This window comes from Jaculus jaculus, chromosome 17, assembly GCF_020740685.1.
Source record: "Jaculus jaculus isolate mJacJac1 chromosome 17, mJacJac1.mat.Y.cur, whole genome shotgun sequence".
NCBI lineage: Eukaryota > Metazoa > Chordata > Mammalia > Rodentia > Dipodidae > Jaculus > Jaculus jaculus.
The window spans coordinates 43,187,377-43,210,441 of NC_059118.1; the positions used below are offsets into that span (position 1 = coordinate 43,187,377).

The 23,065-nt window shown below is 41.5% G+C and overlaps 1 protein-coding gene across 1 annotated transcript; it reads left to right on the top strand.

Moving 5' to 3' along the window:
- Positions 1 to 15,702: 15,702 nt before the first annotated feature.
- LOC101607952 (centromere protein O-like) lies at positions 15,703 to 22,255 on the top strand. Its single transcript, XM_045136353.1, has 2 exons — positions 15,703 to 15,724; positions 21,477 to 22,255. The coding sequence occupies exons 1-2, from the start codon at positions 15,703 to 15,705 to the stop codon at positions 22,253 to 22,255; spliced, it is 801 nt and encodes a 266-aa protein (XP_044992288.1).
- Positions 22,256 to 23,065: the final 810 nt, after the last annotated feature.

Genomic DNA, 23,065 nt, shown 5'->3' on the forward strand with positions numbered 1-23,065 from the left:
GCTGGCCTTTTATTTATTTTTTAATGAGAGAGAGAGAATTGGCATGCCAGGGCCTCTAGGTACTGTAATGGGACTGCATACGTGTGCACCACCTTGAGTACATGTGTGACCTTGAACATGTGTCGCCTTGTGCTTATGGAATATGCAGGTTCTGGGTTGTCAACATGGCTTTTTAGGCTTCACAGGCAATTACATTAACCACTAAGACCTGTCTCCAGCCCTCATCCTTATCTTTTTTTATATAAATATTTTATTTATTTATGTGTTCGCACCCACATTGGTGCCCATATCACATCACTTTATTGTGTGCTGATATACATAGTTCGGAATCCTATGCAGCTCCTGTAGGAGGGGTAGCTATTTGGCCATGACAGGTAGACTACATCAATAGCAGAGGTGGAGAGGACAGCAGTATAGTAAATGAGTACAGAATGTAAGATCAAGGGAGAGTGACAGCTGCAGGTGGTAGGTCTTCAGTGGCAACGCCTTGATCCGCCAGCTCCAGTCTGTGATAATGAATCTGCAAAGGCTGCATCTTAATAGCATCAATCTGTTGACGTATAAAAGACATGATTTCATTTATAATAACAGGTTCGATTGTGAGTAGGAGGATTAAAATAAGTAGAGGTCCTTCCAGCTTTGTCCTGTTAGGAAAAAAGAAGAGTTTTTCAGGGAAGTGTTTCTTCCCTGGATATGTGAGATGTCATTGGGGGATCATCAACCTGTTTTACAAGTCTCTCTGGCAGCCATCTCGCAGCATTTTCTTTGGTGGTAGACAAGCATACTGATCCTCAGCCCCAAATGAGAACTGGGTCTGGGCCATTCCATTTTAAGGTTAAAGGATCTTTCCACATAGTTTGGCAAAGGTATTTTTTGTGTTTGTGTGCGAAAAGCGATCAGCAGCTGACTTTCCTTGAGCATCAAGGGTTAAAAAGTTTAAGACAAAAAAAGCATGATGAAGAATGTTTTGGGAGGAGCCTTTTATGGGATATAAATCCCCCGTTTGTAACTTTTGGAGGGTATGTTTAATAGTTTGGTGGGCTCACTCAACAATTCCTTGACCCTGGAGATTGTATGGTATGCCTGTAATATGTTTAATTTGTAATTGATGACAGAAATTTTGGAGTTTATTTCCAGAATATCCAGGATCATTATCAGTTTTAATAATTTGGGGCTTTCCCAAGGCAATTGAGTACATGAGCAATGACATTTTTTGAAGCTTCTCCAGCATGGAGGCTGGCAAAAATGAATCCACTAAAGGTATCCACAGTAACATAGAGGTAATTAAGATTACCAAATGAGGGAACATGTGTTGCATCCATTTGCCAGATCTCATTGGGAATTAAACCTCTAGGATTTATGCCTCAGTGGGGAATGGGTAGGAGGGTGACACAGTTTTTGCATTGTTTGACTATCTGATGAGTTTGTTCCCTAGTTATTTTAAAAAGAAGATGCAAGGTTTGAGTGTTAAGGTGATGGACAGAGTGAGCTGCTTTGGCCTGGGCGACAGGAGAAAGTCCCTTCATGTCAGGACAGCTTTTGGTAGCATTTTCCAATCATTTACTGAAAGCCAATTATCAGTAAGGGCCTCTAGTGGGTCATGGTAAAGGGAGCAGTAGGTCCGTAAGAGGAAACTACTTTTTAATTCTTTGATATGTTTAAATTTTTTTTAAAATTTATTTGAGAGTGAACAGAGAGAAAGACAGATAGAGGGAGAGAGAGAGAATGGACACGCCAAGGCTTCCAGCCTCTGCAAACAAACTCCAGATGTGTGCGCCCCCTTGTGCATCTGGCTAACGTGGGACCTGGGGAACTGAGCCTTGAATCAGGGTCCTTAGGCTTCACAGGCAAGCGCTTAACCTCTAAGCCATCTCTCCAGCCCTGATATGTTTAAATTTTAAATGGTGATACTGTTGGGGCTTAATAACAATACTTTTGTTCCTGTCTGGTTCTCTATCATCATCTCAATCAGTGGATTGTTTAGAGTGCTTATCTCCTTCAGAGCCTTCCTCCCCTGAATCGGTTTTTGCCCCGCTCAACTCAGGTGGTGAACAGGTTAAAGAATTTGCTCATGCTTTCACTTGGGCATGTGTTATTGGAAACGCATGAACAGTCCTGGCTTGTTTGATTTTAGCTTTGATGTGCTGTACAGGGACAGGAGAGGTAGAGTAGATTTCTAGGTCTAAGTCATGGAGTTGTTTAAGTAAAGTGGGCTTTTCTTTTTTAACTGCAAGGAGAGTTTTAGTGATTGGGCTTCCTGGGAAAGTTGGCGGGTTGCCTGTCGAGTGACTGCTTCTAAATCACAATCAAGAGTTACAAGGGCACAGAAGTGACATAACTTAGACATGTGAAGATAAGGCAGAGGGTCTGCTATGGGTGCTGTGGGAGGTGGCCAGTCAGGGTTGTGATATCTGGCAGCCTCACCCTCTAGCTCTGATTCCTCATCTAGGGAAAGAGGGGTATTAGGGGAAGGGGTAACTTCAGATTTGGAGAGAATAGGATAAGTGGATTTAAGGGCAGGTGGGTCACCCTCGGGCATAGGAATAATAACAGAGGGGCACTGTGAAGGGGGATCATTTGTCTTGCCTAGTGCCTTTGCCTGGGACCCACCACTGCGGTGCCTGCATGGAGGGTGGGGCAGCTTGGGGGAGGGAACTACTGCAGCAGCAGCAGCAGCCACTCGGGGATCCTGATGGCTGGAAGTTAGTTCATGAATGGGAGGGGTTTGGCTAGGTTTAAGGTTATTTTTAAGAAAGAATTCTCGAGCTGGAGAGATGGCTTAGCGGTTAAGCACTTGCCTATGAAACCAAAGGACCCTGGTTCAAGGCTCGACTCCCCAGGACCCACGTTAGCCAGATGCACAAGGGGTTGCACGCCTCTGGAGTTTGTTTGCAGTGGCTGGAGGCCCTGGCGCACCCATTATCTCTCTGTCTGTCTCTCTCTCTCTCTCTCTCTCTCTCTGCCTCTTTGTCTGTCGCTCTCAAATAAATAAATAAAAACAATAAAAAAAATTAAAAAAAAGATTTTTCCATCCCTAACAACTTTTGAAACATGCAGTTAACACTGGTGAACCTGAAGTACATCATTTATTAAATTCCAATATGAGAAGATTTGAACCAGGACTTTTTCAGGGCCAAAAGTCCTAAAATAATCTTTTAAACAATCTCCCACTCTCCCCCATCTTTTTTCATCAATGGTACCTTCCCAGGGAACCATGGACATAAATCTAAGAAGAGGAAAAACGAACAAGATCTTTTTTCTTGAGGGTGTCTTTAAGTCCCGGGATAAAAAGTTCCTGCTTACTTAGGGTCTGTCTCATGATAGAAAAGGAAAAAAGAGAAACAGCAAGACCAAAGGGCAACATTCCCGGTCAGAGAACTGCCATGGGGGATTCCCCAGTGAGCTTGATGTGAGCCTGATCACAATTTTGAGAACTGGCAGCCGCTCTAAGAGCATTTACTGGCTGTTGCAAACCCAGTTTTGTTGATAGGAAGAGAGGCTAGATAGGAAGTCTTTGACAATGCCCAAACAGGCTGTTGGTACTCGTGCAGGGAGCTAAGGGCCTTTAGCCAATGCTAGAGAGTAGCCCTGGCCAAGAGGCTTCAGTTGCCCTGTTGGTATGTTGCGATTCCATGCAATGGCACCAACTGAAAGTAAAAGGAGGAAAAGAAGTGCAAAAAGAAACCCCAAAATTCTTGTGTCTTGCAATTTTGACCGAATAGTCATTAAATAGTTTGCCTTAGAACTTGTTGCTTGTCTTACCTTAGTGGATCTGTATCACAGGCAGGCTTTCTATGGTGATCATGGTACAGGTTTGTATTACAGGCATGGACTGCCTACAGTGACCTCTATGCAGATTTTCACTCACACCCCTGGTGGAGTGGCGAATCAATGGCGGCAACAGCCTTCCACTCGAGTGATGTTCAGGGTTTTTCTTCATACCTCGGGCCCCACATTGGGTGCACTTCCCCGGGCAGTGGGGAGTTGAACAAGGACTCGAGAAGAAGCTAACCTGAAAGGGGGAAGCAAACAGACACAAGAAGGAGACCAAGCTAAGTATTTGTCAAGGTTTCAAAGTTTATTTTTACACATAGGTTTTTATAGGGTTGTAGAGGGAAGGAGTCATAATCAGGCCAGAGATCACAGGGTTACTGGCTAAATGCAATTTCACTGTTTCTTCATCAATTACTGGCAGCACCAGGAGAGGCCATCACCCAGGTGTAATGGCTTCTTCATGTCTGGTAATAGATCATTAGATGAGGAAATAGAAACTTAACTTGCTATATGGCGGTTTCTGTCAACATAGCCAAGGTTTGGTTCATAGCTCCCAACATATAGTAAAACAATTTTTTAGAGGACTTCCAGTTAAGATGGCAGCGTAGGTACCATGCCAAAGCACCCTAGGGGGAAAAAGACCAAAAAAACTCAGCAAAATACACACCACACTTTTACTAAAAAGTGAGGTGTATAGGAAATTAAAGCGGCAGCAGACACATAGAAGAGATCCAGAGTATCCAGAGCCTGCATAGGCTGGGAAAAGCGGCCCCAGCAGCTCTGCCAACCACAGCGGTGGCAGGCGCACCAGAAAGTCGCCAGACTCGGCTCCAGCTGCAGGAAAAGCCAGGTGCAGGGATTTTCCACTCACACTGGCGCTCTCCGCAACTCGAGAAACAAGAAGGGAGAGCAGCAGTGAGCAACGGAGGAGCAGACCACGAGGTAGAAGAACACGTGGAGCAGCGAGAGAACCAAAGCAGCTGCGGCTCCCTCCCCTCCCCCACCGCCTGAGCCCAGCTCCGGCAAACAGAGCAGTGGCCCGGGACCCGGCCACACCAACTTGGGCTGACAGCGGGACCCAAGCAGGAGCAGAGTTCAGCAGCAACATCAGCGGCTCCAGCACTGGTAACAGCAGCCCCAGCAGGAGTGGCAGCAGCGGCAGACTCGGCAGCAGCAGCTTCAGGGGGAGCAGCAACAGAGGACACAGCAGCAGCAGCTTCAGCAGCAGTGGTGGCTCCAGCAGTGGCAGCTACAGCAGCAGCAGAGGCAGCAGCAGCAGTGGGTCCAGCAGCAACACCTTCAGCAGCAGTGGCTACAGACCCAGCAGGGGCAGCTTGAGCAGCAGCAGTTCCAGCAGCAGGGGTGCTGATCTGCAGGGCCACACTTGCCAGGCTCGGTTTGCCCCACAGGAAAAGCAAGTGCCCAGCTACAGAAATCAGAACAGCAGCCCAACGACCCAGGCAGCAACTTGACTGAGACCAAAATCATACAAGGTAACTGGGATTGCACCAGGGAAGGGTCTCACTTGGTTGCAAGCTGACTTGGATCCCTGAACCGACCAGAAATCTTAACCTCTTTGTTGATGGAGGATCTGGTCATTATAATAACTACTCTTGCATACATACTCGGGGCTGTTTTTGATTGAATGTGTACATTGTTTAGTTAAATTTTAGAATCTACCTGTATTTTATTCCACTCAGCCTGCTTGAATACTCCTATAGCAGGGAAACTCAACCCCTAAACACATCTTGTAGATACTCTGAGAGTCTTAAGAGCCACACCTAACACCTTAAGGTCCTACCCCGAAAATATATTACATCAAATCAATTGATAGAGCTAAGAATACACAGCTAGCTAGAAAATCCAAGCATTAACTTAATCCAAGATGCAAAAATATATACATCATAACACAAGAAACACGAAAAGCAAGACGATATAAATCCACCTAAAAGTATTAATGCATCAGAAATGTCCTCCAGTGAGAAAGAGTTAGAGGAAATGCCTGAGAAAGATTTCAAAAGAATGATTATAAATATGTTCAAAGAGGTCAAAGAACATATCAAAACAATCAAAGAAGAAATCAAAGAGGAAATCAAAGGAATCAAAGAAAATGCAGGACACCAATTTAATGAAATATAGAAGGCAAAACAAGACATAAATAAGGAAATAGAAATAATAAAGAAAAACCAGTCAGAATTACTAGCAATGAAGTATACAGTTACTGAAATAACAAACTCTGTAGAAAATCTTACCAGTAGGATGGATGAGGGAGAGGACAAAATATCCAAGCTAGAAGACCAGGTGGCAGACCTAATGCAGTCCAACAAAGAGAAAGACAAATTTACAGAAAACTATGCGTGGGAATTTCAAGATATTTGGGACACTATGAAAAGATCCAATATAAGAATTCAGGGCATAGTAGAAGGAGAAGAACTCCACTCCAGAGGCATAGTAGGCGTCTTCAACATAATCATAGAAGAAAATTTCCCCCAAATTGGGAAAGAGGTGCCAATGAGATACAAGAAGCCTTTAGAACCCCAGCCAGACAAAACCTGGAAAGAACCTCTCCTCCCCCATATAATAATCAAACTTCCAAACACACACACCAAAGAAAAAATATTGAAAGCAGTTAGAGAGAAAAATCAAGTTACCTACAAAAGCAAGCCCATCAGGATTACAGCAGATTATTCAACACAAACTTTTAAAGCCAAAGGGCTTGGAGTAATATATTCTAAGTTCTGAAAGATAACAACTGTCAACCAAGGTTACTTTATCCTGCAAAGTTATCCATTCAAATAGATGGAGAAATAAAGACATTCCATGACAAAAGCAGGTTAAAGGAGTATTTGAAGACAAAACCAGCTCTACAGAAAATACTTGATAGAATCCTCCATGCTGAAGAAAAGGAAAAGCACACATATAAGGAACCTAGAAAAAACAAGCAATACTCAAATACTAGTCAACACAAGAGAGCACAGGTAGAACCAGAAACACACACACACACACACACAAAATGGCAAACATAAATACACATCTTTCAATAATATCTCTTAATACCAACGGCCTCAATGCCCCAACGAAAAGACATAGATTTGCAGACTGGGTTAAAAAGCAGGATCCTACAATTTGTTGTCTCCAAGAACCTCACCTTTCTACAAAGGATAGACATTATCTTAGGGTGAAAGGTTGGAAGACGGTGTTTCAAGCAAATGGGCCTAGAAAACAAGCAGGGGTTACTATCCTAATATCAGACAGGGTAGACTTTAGTCCGACATTAGTCAAGAAAGATAAGGAAGGTCAGTTTATATTGATTAAGGGCACACTTCAACAGGAGGACATTACAATCCTAAACATATATGCACCTAATATGGGGGCTCCCAAATTCGTCAAACATAAACTCTTAGAACTAAGGTCACAGATAACACCAAACACAGTGGTGGTGGGTGACTTTAACACCCCACTCTCATCAATTGACAGGTCATCTTGGGAAAGAATAAACAGAGAGGCATCTGGACTAAATGAGGTCATAGAAGGAATGGCCTTAACAGATATATACAGGACATTTCATTCAAAGCCTGCAGAATACACATTCTTTTCAGCAGCACATGGAACATTCTCTAAAATAGACCATATATTAGGACACAAAGCAAATCTTAACAAATTCAGGAAAATTGAAATCATTCCTTCCATTCTATCTGACCACAATGGAATTAAACTACAAATCAGTAGCAAGAAAGGCTATAGAGCATACACAAAATCATGGAAACTAAACAATACACTACTAAATGATGAATGGGTCAATGAAGAAATCAAAAAGGAAATCAAAAAATTTATAGAGTCAAATGATAATGAGAACACAACATACCAAAATCTCTGGGACACAATGAAGGCAGTTCTAAGAGGTAAATTTATAGCCTTAGGTGCCTATATTAAGAAATTAGAAAGGTTGCAAGTAAACGACCCAATGCTTCGTCTTAAAGCCTTGGAAAAAAGAAGAACAAGGCAAACCAAAAATCAGTAGATGGGAATAAATAATAAAGACTACGGCAGAAATTAATGAAATAGAAATAAAAAGAACAACGCAAAGAATTAATGAAACAAAGAGTTGGTTCATTGAAAGGATGAACAAGATTGATAAACACTTAGCAAACATGACCAAAATAAAGAGGGAAGAGACACAAATTAATTAAATCAGAGATGAACAAGGTAACATCACAACAGATTACAGAGAAATTCAAAAAATCATAGGGACATACTATAAATCATATACTCCACAAAGTATGAAAATCTGAAAGAAATGGATGATTTTCTTGATCTATATGACCTACCTAAATTAAATCAAAATGAGATTAATCACTTAAATAGACCTATAACAAACATGGAAATCCGAACAGTTATCAATAGTCTCCCAACTAAAAACAGCCCAGGCCCGGATGGATTCACTGCTGAATTTTACCAGACCTTTAAGGAAGAGCTAACACCATTGCTTCTTAAGCTTTTCCAGGAAATAGAAAAAGAAGGAATTCTACCAAACTCCTTCTATGAGGCCAGCATCACCCTGATACCAAAACCAGGCAAAGATAGAACAAAAAAAGAAAATTACAGACCAATCTCCCTCAGGAACATAGATGCAAAAATTCTCAGAAAAATATTGGCAAACAGAATTCAAGAGTATATCAAAAAGATCATTCACCATGACCAAGTAGGCTTTATCCTAGAGATTCAGGGATGGTTCAACATACACAAATCTATAAATGTAATGCATTACATAAATGGGTTGAAGGACAAAAATCACATGACCATCTCATTAGACGCAGAGAAAGCATTTGACAAAATCCAACATCACTTCATGATCACAATCCTACAGAGACTGGGAACAGAAGGAACATATCTCAATATAATAAAGGCTATTTATGACAAGCCACACCCAGATTTTTTTTTTTTTTTTCAATTTAGGGTCTCCTTCTAGCCCATGCTGACCTGGAATTCACAATGTAGTCTTAGGGTGGTCTCGAACTTACTTGTGCCTCCCAAGTTTTGAGATTAAAGGAGGCTCCTTGGAGAGGTTAAACATCTCTCACAGGCTGAAGAGATGGCTTAGTGGTTAAGACACTTGCCTGAAAATCCAAAGGACCCAGGTTTGACTCCCCAGGACCCATGTAAGCCAGATGCTCACAGTGGCGCATGCATCTGGAGTTAGTTTCCACAAGTGCAATATCCTGGCATGCCCATTTTCTCTCTCTCTTTCTCTCTCTCTCTCTCTCTCTCTCTCTCTCTCTCTGACTGCCTCTCTCAAATAAAATAAAATAAAACTAAAATAAAGATTTTGCTGGGTGCGGTGGTGCACACCTTTAATCCCAGCACTCGGGAGGCAGAGGTAGGAAAATCGCCATGAGTTTGAGGCCACCCTGAGACTACACAGTGAATTCCAGGTCAGCGTGGGCCAGAGTGAGACCCTACCTCTAAAAACCAAAATAAATAAATAAATAAAATACAAGATTTTTTTAAAAGCCTTGAATTGAAATTGACATTTATTTAAAAGAAAATTTCACTGGGCGTTGTGGTACATGCCTTTAATTCCAGCACTTGGGAGGCAGAGGTAAAAGGATGACCATGAGCTTGAGGCCACCCTGAGCCTATGTAGTGAATTCCAGGTCAGGCTAAAAATTTATGAAAATTTACCACATATGAAAATTTACCACAGAGGTAGCTACAGAGAAGTTCTATGTCTGTTTCTTTTTCCTCATCTATAGAATTTTCTTCATGTATCTTTCTTTCTCTATGACATGCTGTGCAGAGAAAATCCTTGGGAATTATCCTCTCATTCTTTTCTCATGAGAAGCATTCCCACTGATACTGTGTCTGCATGTGTGTGTGTGTATGTGTGTGTGTGTGTGTGTGTGTGTGTGAGAGAGAGAGAGAGAGAGAGAGAGAGAGAGAGAGAGAGAGAGGGAGAGAGAGAGAATATTAGCCTTTCCTCTTGAGCACACTGTAAACCCTGCTGTCATCAGTTGTTTTCAGCCTGGACTCTGGTAATTCACATCATGCAGATCAGGGCACCTTAATATTTTTCTACTCCAGAACTCTTTTCTTCCAACAACTCTTTTACTCTCTCTCTCTTTTTATCTTTGGAGGTAGGGTCTCACACTAGCCCAGGCTACCTAGAATTCACTATGTAGTCTCAGGGTGGCCTAAATCTCATGGCAGTCCTCCTACCTCAGCCTCCTGAGTGGTGGGATGAAAGGCATATGCCACCATGGAGAGAGGGAGGGAGGGAAGGAGAGAGAGAGGGAGAGATGGAGAGAGAGAAAGGGAGAGTGGTGGGGAGGAGAATGAGAGGGAGAGAATGGGAAAGAGAGAGGGGGAGACAGTGATAGAGAGAGCAAGAGAGAGGGAGAGCAAGGGGTTGGGGAGACAGAGTTAAGAGGATTGCTATGAGTTTGAGGCCACCCTGAGACTACAAAGTGAATTGCAGGTTAGCCTGCAGTTAGAGTAAGACCATACCTCAAAATAAAACAAAATCAATCAGTTAATCAATAATAATAATCATAATTAAAACAATATAGAGCCTATCTATCCCCTACACAAGACCTATATAATAGAAGGGGAATAAGCCTGGTGTGGTGGTGCATGTATTTTATTTATTTATTTTTGTTTATTTCTAATTACTTATTTGAGAGTGACAGAGAGAGATACATACAGAGAGAATGGGTGCACCAGGGCCTCCAGCCACTGTAAAGGAACTTCAGATGCATGTGTCTCCTTGTGCATCTGGCTTATGTGGGTCAGGGGAATTAAGCCTCGAACTGGGGTCCTTGGGCTTCGCAGGCAAGTGCTTAACCACTAAGCCATCTCTCCAGCCTGTGGTGCATGCATTTAAACCCAGCATTTGGGAGTCAGAGGTAGAAGGATTGATGTGAGTTCAAGGCCACCCTGAGACTACATAATGATTTCCAGGTCAGCTTGGACTAGAGTGAGACCCTACCTCAAAAAAAAAAAAAAAAAACAAGCCAAATCACAAAACAGAAAGTAGCAGCAGAATTTAGTAATGGAGTCAAAGGAAGAGGGGAAAGTACCCTGTGTAAGTAAGAAAGCAAAGTAGGGTGGGAGGAACCAAGGAATAATCACAGTAAGTCAAATGCTCTGTGTACTCTTTAATGAGAGACTTACCACCAATCCTGAAGAAGAAAAGGAACTATGGCCTCCCAAATTCCCTGTAGTTCTACTCTGAGAAGTGATTAAATAAATTTAACATTCTTATCTTTTATGACATTAGTTCTGCTTTTAGCATTCTCTCTCTTTCTCTCTTTGGCTCATAGATACAGGATCTTGCTCTAGCCCAGGCTGACCTGGAATTGACCATGTAGTCTCAGACTGACCTCAAAACTCACAGTGATCATCCTTCCTCTGCCTCCAGAGTGCTGGGATTAAAGGCATCACCAACACGAGGCTCACCTTAAAAGTTTTAATGGAACTTATTGCTGACCCATTTGTATATGTATTTTGGGTTGTGAAAAAGTGTTTTTTTTTTTTTACATGTGTATGTGGTGTATTATGTGTATTGTATGCATGCATGTGTGTGCATATGTGCACACCATACATGCATATACAGTACCTGGAGAGAACTTCAGGTGCCTTAACAATTGCTCAATTGCATACTTCTTTGAGATGGGGTCACTACCCACAGCTGATGTTTTCCTTCAAGGAGCTCCATTGATTCTCTGATCCCTGCCACCCAGCCCCAGGAATAAGTGTGCATGGCCATGCCTAGCTTTTATTTTTGTCAGTTTATTTATTTATTTATTTTCAGGTCAAGAGATAGATAAATGGATAAATAGAGTAGGAGCCCATCAGGCCTCTTGAAACTGCAAACTCCAGACAGTTGAGCCACTTTGCACATCTGGCCATCAGGCTTTGCAAGCATGCACCTTACTGTCTGAACCACCCCTCCTCCTGGCCCCCATCCCTCCCCTTTAATCCCCATGTGTCCTTTCTACATGGGTTCACGAGGAAAAGAATTCAAGAGGTCTCAGGTTGTTCAAGTCCAGCATGCTTAAGTGGCAAGCGTTTTCTAACTACTGAACCATCTCCCTAGCCTGTGAAAATGGTTTTTTCTTGTTTTTTGAGGTAGGGTTTCACTCTAGCTCAGGCTGACCTGAAATTCACTATGTACTCTCATGGTGGCCTTGAACTCATGATGATGCTCTTACCTCTGCCTCCTGAGTGCTGGGATTAAAGGCATGTGCCACCATGCCTGGCTTGAAAATGTATTTTTAATGGACTGATGATATATGAGTCACGTGGTACAAGAGCTGACATATATCTACACATCATACATGTTTGTTATTTTTGCACAAGAGAGAATAATTTTGTGATGTCAAACAGTGTGTAGGCTGTTTCTGATGAACCTCTGTCTGGCATTCTTTCTCATTGAAAGTTTCTGCAGCCCAACATGAGGACATGCCTGAATATTTTGAGATGTTTTCACACTGGGCTGGATAACATTTTTGATATTTTAGCATGAAGTTGGATAATGATTTTGAACATCCTTGCCAAATCATTCTTTTGCAGTCTCTCGAGTTTTAGGGGAAAAGAGAGATGGTTTGAAGTAAATCAACCATTAAATGTCACCTGTTACTGCTTTCAGATTTAGGAACTGTGTCCTAGGTGAAAACTTTACTTTTTTCTGTTCTTCTTAAGATTCAGAAATAATCTCCATGTGAGCTAAATGGGAAACCTAATTTTAGATGAAGTGATAACAGATAATTCTCAACCTCTTGGAATTTATTTTATTTTTTATTTTTTTATTTTATTTATTCATTTTTTCTCAATTTTATTAAACATTTTCCATGATTATAAAATATATCCCATGGTAATACCCCCCTGCCCCTTTTTCCCCTTTGAAATTCCCTTCTCCATCACATCCACTTCCCATCTCAATAAGTCTCTCCTCTATTTGGATGCCATGATCCTTCCCTCCTTTTATGATGGTCTTATGTAGGTAGTGTCAGGCATTATGAGGTCATGGATATCTAGGCCAATTTTTTATCTGGAGGGAGCACGTTGTAAGGAGTCCAGCCATTCCTATAGCTCTACATTCTTTCTGCCGCCTCTTCCACATTAGACCCTGAGCCTTGGAAGGTATGATTGAGATGTTACTCGGTACTCTAGTTACTTCTTTCCAACACCATGATACCTTCTGAGTTGTCCCAAGGTCACTGCCATCTGAAAACAGAAGATTCTCTATCCAAAGTGAAAGTAGCATTAATATAAGGGTATAAATATTAAGAGAAGTGCTTATTGGGCAGTTTGATAAACATAGTATATACCCTAATCCAGACATCAGCAGATGTTACAAGAGGGCTCATGACTACCCATGTTTTAAGTTTTCAGTATCAGGGATGTATTCCCTCCCTTGAAGTGGGCCTCCAGTCCAATTGGAAGGCAGTTGGTTTCCACCATGACAAACGTGCCACTATTGCACCCGTTGGCTCATTTGTCCTGGCTGGCCAATTATAGGGCTTGCAGTGTCCACTGTTGAGTATCTTCACTGGTAGTATCTCTTTCTCCAATTGAACTGCATGTAGAATGGCTTCTTCCAGCTTTCTGTCAGCTGGTCTACATGGAAGAGGTTATCAGCTCAGTTCCAGCAGGATTTCTTAGTGGCCTTGCAGCCCAAGCATGTGGAGTCTTCAGAAATAGGGTCTTACCATCTATTCCAGGTGAGAAACCAAGGGCCTCTACAATGGCCTATAATATTTTGGGGGCATCAGGGACCTCCCTGGCCAACAACTCACTGGAGGTATCCCATCCCTGGCACTGAAAATTTTCTAACAATGTCTATGGCTCCTGAGTGTTCCATTGTCCAAAACCAGAGGAGTCTATATGATTTATCTGCATCCTCTTAGATTTTGATTAGCCCTCCCTCTACTTTTCCTTTACTCAATCTCTTCCCCTGACCTCACTTTGGGCCTTTTCACCCCTGTTAATCTATTCTTCTACTTACATATATACAATACCAACCTATTAAGTACCCTCCTCCCTTCCTTCCTCTTCCCTTTATGTCTCCTTTTTAACTTACTGGCCTCTGCTACTGAGTTTTTTCCTTCTCACACAGAAGCCCAATAATCTGTAGCTAGGATCTACATATGAGAGAGAACATGCGGCGCTTGGCTTTCTGGGCCTGGGTTACCTTGCTTAGTATAATCCTTTTCAGATCCATCCATTTTCCTGCAAATTTCATAACTTAATTTTTCTTTATCGCTGAGTAGAACTCCATTGCATAAATGTGCCACATCTTCATTAACCACTCATCAGTTGAGGGACATCTAGGCTGGTTCCATTTCCCAGCTATTATGAAATGAGCAGCAATAAACATGGTTGAGCATGTACTTCTAAGGAAATGGGATGACTCCTTAGGATATATGTCTAGGAGTGCTATAGCTGGGTCATATGGTAGATCAATTTTTAGCTGTCTTAGGAACCTCCACACTGATTTCCATAATGGTTGGACTGTCATTCAGGGTTTTTAATGTTCACTGCTGGGGAAGGTGATATGTAATGTTGATTGCTGCATTCAGGAAACACAGATCAGAGAATTTCCATAAGTTCTAGGACAATTTGATCTACATCAAGTTGATTTGATCTACATAACATGACCCTGTCTTAAACAAAACAAAAAGAAAGCTTAATTAATTAAACATTCATTAAGTGAAATATAGATATAGATATAGACATAGACATAGACATAGACATAGACATAGACATAGACATAGACATAGACATAGACATAGACATAGATATAGATATAGATATAGATATAGATATAGATATAGATATAGATATACTTGGGTTACTTTCCAGAGCTTCTTGTCCAGAAAACCTCTTCTAACCCAAGCTGGTTAGGAACAGCTGTGTACTTGCCTGTGTTAGTAGTTATAATGCTGCAGGGGTTTGAATGTAAAATGTCTCTCATAGCCTCCTGTGTTTGTGATTAAGTCTCACACTCAGTCTCCAGGCAGAGCAGCCGTGGGAAGTGGAGACTTGCTGGAGGTGGTAGTCACTGGAGGCTGGCTTGGGAGCACCTTGTCCCTGTTCTTGTCTGTCTCTTTCCTGTCTGCTGTGAGGTGTTCAGGTCTCTTTTGTCACATATCCCTACAACCAGCATATCCTTCCCAAGTGGTTGCAGGAGGTTGAGTGACAATGGCGTGAATCCTTTGAAATGGACTCAGATCAGTCTTACCTCTTTACATCTATGATTTTCATTTATTTATTTGACAGAGAAAGAGAGAGAGAGAATGGGCATGCCAGGGCCTCCAGCCACTGCAAACAAACTCAAGATGCATGTGCACCCTTGTTCATCTGGCTAACATGGGTCCTTAGGAATCAAACCTTGGTACTTTTTCTTTGCAGGCAAACTACTTAACTGCTAAGCCATCCCTCCAGCCCCAGTCTTTCTTCTTTAAGTTGTTTCTACCTGATTTTTCATCGTAGGCAAAGAAAAACGAACAAGGTGATTGAGGCTAGTGTGGTGAGGGGTGTGTTACTTTTTCTGTGACCAAATTCCTGTCAAGAAGCAATGTCAGGGCTAGAGACATGGCTTAGCAGTGAAGGCACTTGCATACACAGCCAAAGGATGAAAGTTTGATTCTCCAGCTCTCCCGTAAGCCAGATGCCCAGGACAGTGATTAAGTCTGGAGTTTATTTACATTGGCTGGAGGCCCTGGTACACCCATTGTCTGTCTGTCTGTCCGTATGTATGTATGTATGTATGTATGTATGTATGTATGTATGTATGTATGTCTCTCTCTCTCTCTCTCCCTCTCTGCATTCACTCTCTCACTCTCAAATAAATAAATAAATAACATATTTTTTTTAAAGCATTGTAAGTGAGGAAGGGTGTATTCCAACTTATAGTTTGAGGGGACAATGGCACATCATGTCAGGGAAGGTATCACAGCTGGTGCATGTGCTAGCAGCTCACATTGTATCTTCAGTCAGGAAGTCAGGCCACAAATCTTCCTCCCTAGTACATTAGCTACTTCTTTGTGCTGGGACAAAATACCTGACAAACATCAGTTTAGGGAAAGAAGGGTCAATCTCAGTAGGTCGCAGTCAGTCTAACAGAGGAAGCATAACAAAGTGTTGAGTGCCGGTGCTCAGCAATCTTTCTCCTTTATTCAGTCTCTAAGCCCAGCCCTAAGGGACGATACAACCCATTTGTGCAGGTGGATCCTCCCATCTCAGTCTAATCTGGAAAACCCCTCACAGACATTCTGAGATTTGTTTCCAAGGTGATTCTAAATATGATAATTCTAAATATGATGCTAATTCTAGATATGATGATTATCATAACCATATTGAGCTTAAAGTAATGGCATGCACCTTTATTCTCAGCACTGACTGACAAGGCAGATGTAGACAGCTATGAGCTCAAAGGTAGCCTGATATTTCATAGTGAGTTTATTGTCACCCGGAGTTAGAGTAAGATGCTACCACACTACCATGGAAACCCTAAAATAAGGGCTGGAAAGATGGCTTATCCGTTAAGGCATTTGCCTACAAATTCAAAGGACCTAGGTTGGATTCCCCAGGACCCACGTATGCCAAATGCACGAGGTGGCACACATGTCAGGAGTCTATTTGCAATGGCCAGAGGTCCTTGTCTGCACATTCATCTCTGTAGCTCTTTGTCACCCTCTTTTTCTCTCTCACTCTCTCATATAAATAAATAAAATTAAAAAAAACTAAAATAAATAAATGGCTGAAGTTTTCACCAAAAATAGCTTAAATATTGTGTTTCATTGTTAAAGAAACTATTATACATGACTTTTGGAAAACATATTTTAAAAAGGCTAAAATTAAGTAGTTTTCTTTAGTTGACAGTATGACAACATTCCAAAGACTGCCCTCAACATAGATAAAATGGATGCTATGTGGTATTTACCATGTATGGTCCATAGAAGAGATGAATTCTGAGATTGATACTTCTCAGAAGTTGTTCCTACTTTTCCTGAAAACAAATTGTGAACAAGCATATCTGATAACCAAAGAATGAGAACTATGTTTGTGGTAACCATAGCCTGAATTGGGCCTTGTAATTTTAAATTGTTTATGTAGCACTCGATGGTATGGTGCCATTTAGGTGATAAAAAAGTGGACTGAAATATACAGAAACCAAGACAGTGATACAATGTGTAAAATCCCACTGCCTCCTCTGATAAACAGAGTTGACAATGCATACTGTGGTGGAGTGCCTTGTATTTCTTCCATAAAGGCAAAAAAGTCCATGTCAATACAAATCAACCAACAATTCAAGAAAAGATACCTGAACCTCTATCCAAACATGAGCCAAGATTTGGAGAGATGGCTTAGTGGTTAAGGTACTTGCCTGTGAAGCCTAAGGGGTCCAGGATCAATTCTCCAGGACCAATGTAAAGTCAAAAGTACAAGGTGTCACATGTATCTAAAGTTCGTTTGCAGTGGATAGAGGCCCTATTGTGCCCATTCTATCATCCCCCCCTTATTAAATAAATAAAAATAAAATCTTAAAAAAATACATGAGTCAAGATGGACATATTACGCAGGACCAACGAGACAGCACAGAGGAATTGAGATGAGAAGATTCTCTTAAAAAAAAAAAAAGGCTAGCTGGGTGTGGTGGCACAGAACTAATCCCAGGACTCCAGAGGCAGAGGTATGAGGATCACCATGATTTTGAGGCCACCTTGAGTCTACAATGCAAGGTCAGCCTGTAGGAAAGTAAAACCCTACATTGGAAAAGCGATGTTAAAAAGAGGAAAACTGGGCTGTAGAGATGGCTCAGAAGTTAAGCACTTGCCTGTGAAGCATAAGGACCCTGTTTTGAGGTTCAATTCCTCAGAACCCATGTTAGCCAGATCCACAAAAGGGCGTGTATGTCTGGAGTTAATTTGCAGTGGCTGAAAGCCCTGGTGCACCCATTCTGTCTGTCTGTCTCTCTCTCTCTCCTGCCTTCTCTCTGTCGCTCTCAAATAAAAAAATAAATAAATAAACAAACAAAAATATTAAAAAAGGAAAACCTACACCAGTATGACAGGGAGATAGACATAGTTACTGGAGCAGATTTCTTGGAGGTGCTAAAGAACTCAATATTGAAAGAGACATAAAACAGTCTCCAACACTCATTAAAATGTGTGTAAGAAAATATCAACAGACCTTTAATCCCAGCACTTGGGAGGCAGAGGTAGGAGGATTGCTGTGAGTTCGAGGCCACCCTGAGACTCCATAGTGAATTGCAGGTCAGCCTAGACTAGAGTGAGACCCTACCTTAAAAAAAAAAAAAAAAGAAAAGAAAAGAAAGAAAGAAAAAAAAAGGAAAGAAAAGAAAATGTCAGCAGAGACAGGTGCATGATGGTAACAACATGTGATTTGTATTTATGAACTTTCTTCTAATATAAAATAAACAAATAAATGAATATTCTAAATAAATAAATAATAAATTGAAAAACCTATGTGATTGGGGTTCAACCTACAAGTAAGAGTCCTACTGCCTGTGTCACCATGTAGAAAGAAAACACTGCTCCTTGTATGTTGTGGTATTCTGCCTCACTTTCAAGAATCCTGCACCAACATCAGTGCACATTTCAGGAGTATTGACTCATATCAACAATGACAATGATAAGTGAGCAGTCTAAGAAAGTGAACTCAAACCTCCTGTAAGATTTTTATGAAGAGTTTAAACTTCTCAACCCTGAAACACTTAATTCTTTGTGCAGAGGCTTCAGCAATTTTCCCTTGGCTTATAAGGCAAACAGAATGTCAAAACTTGTATATGGGTTTCACTTGACACATATTTTCCCCTTTCAAAGTTAGGAGTCTCTTCTGTGTCTACTGCCTCAACAGAGGATGATCCTCTGGCTAGAAAGAGCTCAGCACTCATATACAATGTCCCAAGTCCTCTTTAAGGTCTGCACATCCCATGCAGATGTGAGCAGGTCACACACATGCTTTTCAGGTGCCTCATTTCCCTATCACACAGACATTCTCTGGATGTTCATGGCATTCTCTTTCACCTGAAAGTTACAGATTCTCTAACCTAGGGTGAGAGCATTAAACTATCACCCTAGGTTAGAGAATCTGCTCTTTTCAGAAAAATTATCACATATTTCAACTGAGCATATACTGCTGATGTATAAGCATGTGATAGAATCATTTTCTTTAAATTGATCAATATTTTAGACTTCATCCCATCACGTAGAATCATTTTCTTTAAATTGATCAATATTTTAGACTTCATCCCATCACGTAGAAGTAAAGGGGATGTCTGAAATACGAGTGAACAGGACATGAAGTGTGTTTCTCTAGGAATAAGAGAGCCCAAGAAAGTTTCTTTTAATAGGCTGAAGGAGGACAACCTCTAGGAGTGGCATGCCAGCTGACAGACCAGGAGAGCCTGCTTCAAATATCAAACATTCAGAGATTTAAAAATCTTGGCCTGGAGAGATTGCCTAGTGGCAAAGCACTTGCATGTGAAGCCTAAGGACCCTGCTTCGAGGTTCCATTCCCCAGGACCCATGTTAGCCAGATGCACAAGGGGGTGCATGCATCTGGAGTTCGTTTGCAGTGGCTGGAAGCCCTGGTGCACCCATTCTCTCTCTCTCTCTGTCCCTCCCTCTTTCTGTCTGTTTGCTGCTCCCAAATAAGCAAATAAAACAAAAAAAAAAATTTTTAAATTTAGAGAAAGTTTGCGTTCAGTTACTTGGACCACTCACTTATCCTTGTCATTGCTGATGATTGTGAGTCACATTTTCTGAAACGTACTCAAATGTTGGTGCAGGATTCTTGAAAGAGAGGCAATGTTTTATTTCTACCTGGTGACACAGGCAGTAGAACTCTTACCTGTAGGTTGAACCCCAATCACATAGGTTTCTAATTTCCTCTCTATTGGTTTGTTTTGAATATTTATTTATTTATTTATTTATTTATTTATTTATTTATTTATTTATTTATTTACTTTCTATAAGAAGAAAATTCATAAGTATGCATCACATGTGGTTACAACCATGCCCCTATCTGTTGTGACCTTCTCTTCTGCACATTTTCATGAACATTGGAGACTTTGTTGTCTGTTTTAATATTGAGTCCTTACCAGCTTCACAACATCAGCTTCAGTGAGTTTTGTATATCCACCCATCATACTGGTGTAGGTTTTCCATTTTTTTTTTCTTTTTCAAAAAAATATTTTATTTATTTATTTAATTAGTTATGAGAGAGAAAGAGACAGATAGAGAGAAAGGGAGAATAGGCAGGCCAGGGCCTCTACCCACTGCACACACATGTGCCCCCTTCTGCATCTAGCTTGCTTGGATCCTGTGGACTTGGACCTGGGTCCTTAGTGTTCACAGGGCAAATGAAATAAACTGCTAAACCATTTTCCCTGTTCTCTTTTTTTCCCCATTGTTTTCTTTTCTTAACATTTGTTTTTGGAGTTAGGGTTTCACTCTAGTATAGGCTGTCTGGGAATTCATGATACAGTCTCAGAGTGGCTGCAAAGTCATGGTTATACTCCTTTCTCTGCCTGTAGAGTGCTGGGTATCAAGGGTGGGCACCACCATGCCCAGAATAGTATAGGTTTTCAAACTGTCCCTTCAAGCAGCACTGTTGCTCATCTCAATTCCTCTGTGCTGTCTCGTCAGTCCTTTATAAAGTGGCCATCTCGACATGTTTTTACAGGGATTCAGGTATCTTTTCTGCAATTGTTGGTCTATTTGTGTTGTCTTTGGATTTCATTGCTTCTGTGCAAGGAAAACCAGGCACTCAACAACAGTATGTGGTGTTGACTCTGTTTGTGTACCACAGGAGGCAGTGGGATTTAACCCTTAAAGCCACTGTCGTTGCTTCTGTACACTTAAGCCCACTCTTTTCTCACTGAAATGGCACCATATCATTAAGTGTTATGTAAAAATTCAAAATTACTAGGCACAATGCAGTCTAGGGTTTCCACAAACATCCTTGTCATTCTTTGGTTATCAGATGTACTTCTTCACACTTTCAGGCTACCTTTGAACTCATAGCTATCTGTTTCTTCATAGGCCTTTTCAGGCAGTGCTGGGAATAAAGGTGCATGCCATTACTTCAATCTCAATGTGTTTATGATAATCAACTCTCCTGATAATTGAAAATGACAGATAAAAGGAAAAGTTTGCATAATGGATCCAATTTTACAAATAGTTTTAAATGTTTGTAATTACACATGATGCCCTAGAAAAGAATGTGTATTTGCCTTAGATTTGTCCCTAAAGAAATTGCTATCTTTTTCTGGCAAGTAAAAGCATAATTCCAATGCAATAAATATGAATCTATTTCAAAAAATGGAATTTCTGTGTACAGTATAATCTACATTGTTGAAAAACCTGGCTCTGGTGAGCTCGAGACGAGGCTGGAGGAAAGAAGTCTTAGGGAGAGAAGAGATCTGACCCTGGTAGTGCCCTGGGGCTCTCCAGGGCAGGAGAGGCAAGCCACTGGCCTAGACAGGGCAAAAGGGCACAGGGGTGGGGGAGGGGCACCCCAGCTTGTCCGGATTGGGATAGACAGTACTTGGCTGTGGCTCTTCTGTCTTACCGCTAAGGGCATCAAGGTCCCTGACAGACTTGCCCAGGCAACTTCACAGGAAGGCACTCAAGGATCAGAGGGGATGGAACCTGAGAATACCTTTTGAAAAGATGGGGAGTCCAAAGGAGGTATTCTAGTTCACTTGGAGAGACTAGAGACTCAGAGAAACCAATCTCATGAAAAATCTGAAGAGCTGCCAAGAGTGATACCAAGCCACAGGCTTAGTGGAAAGCTGACCAGCCATGGAGTCTGTGTGTCCATCAGCACTGCCTTTGAGGGGAACCTTCTGGATTTTTACTTGGTGGACCTTGTCATAGAGAGACCACTCTGGATACATCACCATTCCATTCCAGTCTTAATTTCTCTAGAAAACATAGCCGTAAAGCACCTACAGACCAATATTCAGTGTTTCCTGTTCAGTCTCTGCGAGCACCTAAATGCTTGCTCAGGGAGGAAGTATCAGGCAGATCAACTTGAGAGTGACTTCACAGCCTTCTTGACTGGACCCTTGCAGAAAAACTTCCTGTGCCACTTGCTGTCATTTACCTACAAAGTGGATCAGGAACATCAGTCCTTGCTTAGTGCCAGATTGCTATATGAGGACCTCACAGGAACTCTTCCAACTGATGTCACCATTATGCATCAAGGAATGGAGACAGAGGCATTATCCAACTCATGGGAAAAGCATAGACTAGCCCATGAAAGACTCCTCCTCACAGAGCCTTCAACAATTTTTCCCTGGACCTATAAGACAAAAAGAATGTCCATACTTGCATATGGGTTTTATTTTACGCATATTTTCCCCTTTCGAACTTGCGAGGCTCCTGTGTGTGTACTGCCTCAAACAGACATCAGTCCTCCTGATAGAAAGGAGCTCAGGACTCATTAGGAGTGTCTCACTTTATCTGTAAGCTCTGCATATCCCATGCAGGTGTGACCAGTTAAGTCACATGCGTGTCAGGGACCTCTTTTCCCTATGACACAGAGATTCCCTGGCTCTTCATGGCATTCTCTTTGACCTAAAAGCTCCAGATTCTCTAACCTAGGGTGAGAATGTAAGTTGTCGCCCTAGGTTAGAGAATCTGCTCTTCTCACAAAAAGGGTCAATTTATTGAATAAACAAAGATGGCTGATGCATGGCCATGTGGAGGCCCAAGTCATTCTTGTTAAAATTGAGCCATATTTTTGAATTGATCCCTTCACTTACAAGTTGTTAGCCTACTGAAATGGGGATGTCTAAAATATGAGTGAACAGAGGCCCAAGCTTGTGTTTCTCTAGGAATTAGAGAGCCCACAAAAGTATCCTTTAATAGGCTGAAAGTGGATGACCTCTATGAGTGCCAAGCCAGCTGATAGGCCAGCAAAGCCTGCCTCAAATATCAAATGTTCAGAGATTTCAAAATCATAGAGAACATTTGAGTTAACTTCCATGGACTGCTCACTGACCCTGGTCACTGGTTATGAATAGGTGTCACCTTTTCTGAAATGTGCAAGGACACTGGTCCAGGATTATTGAGACAGAGCAACCACTCCAGGATGTGTAAGGAGCGGTGTGTCATTTCCATGGAATGACAGAGGTGGTAGGACTCTTACTTCTGGGTTGAATGCCCATCACATAGGATGTTTAATTACTTCTTTACTTGTTTTGAATATGAATTTATTTGCTTACGTTCTATCAGAATAAAAGTCCTAAGTACAC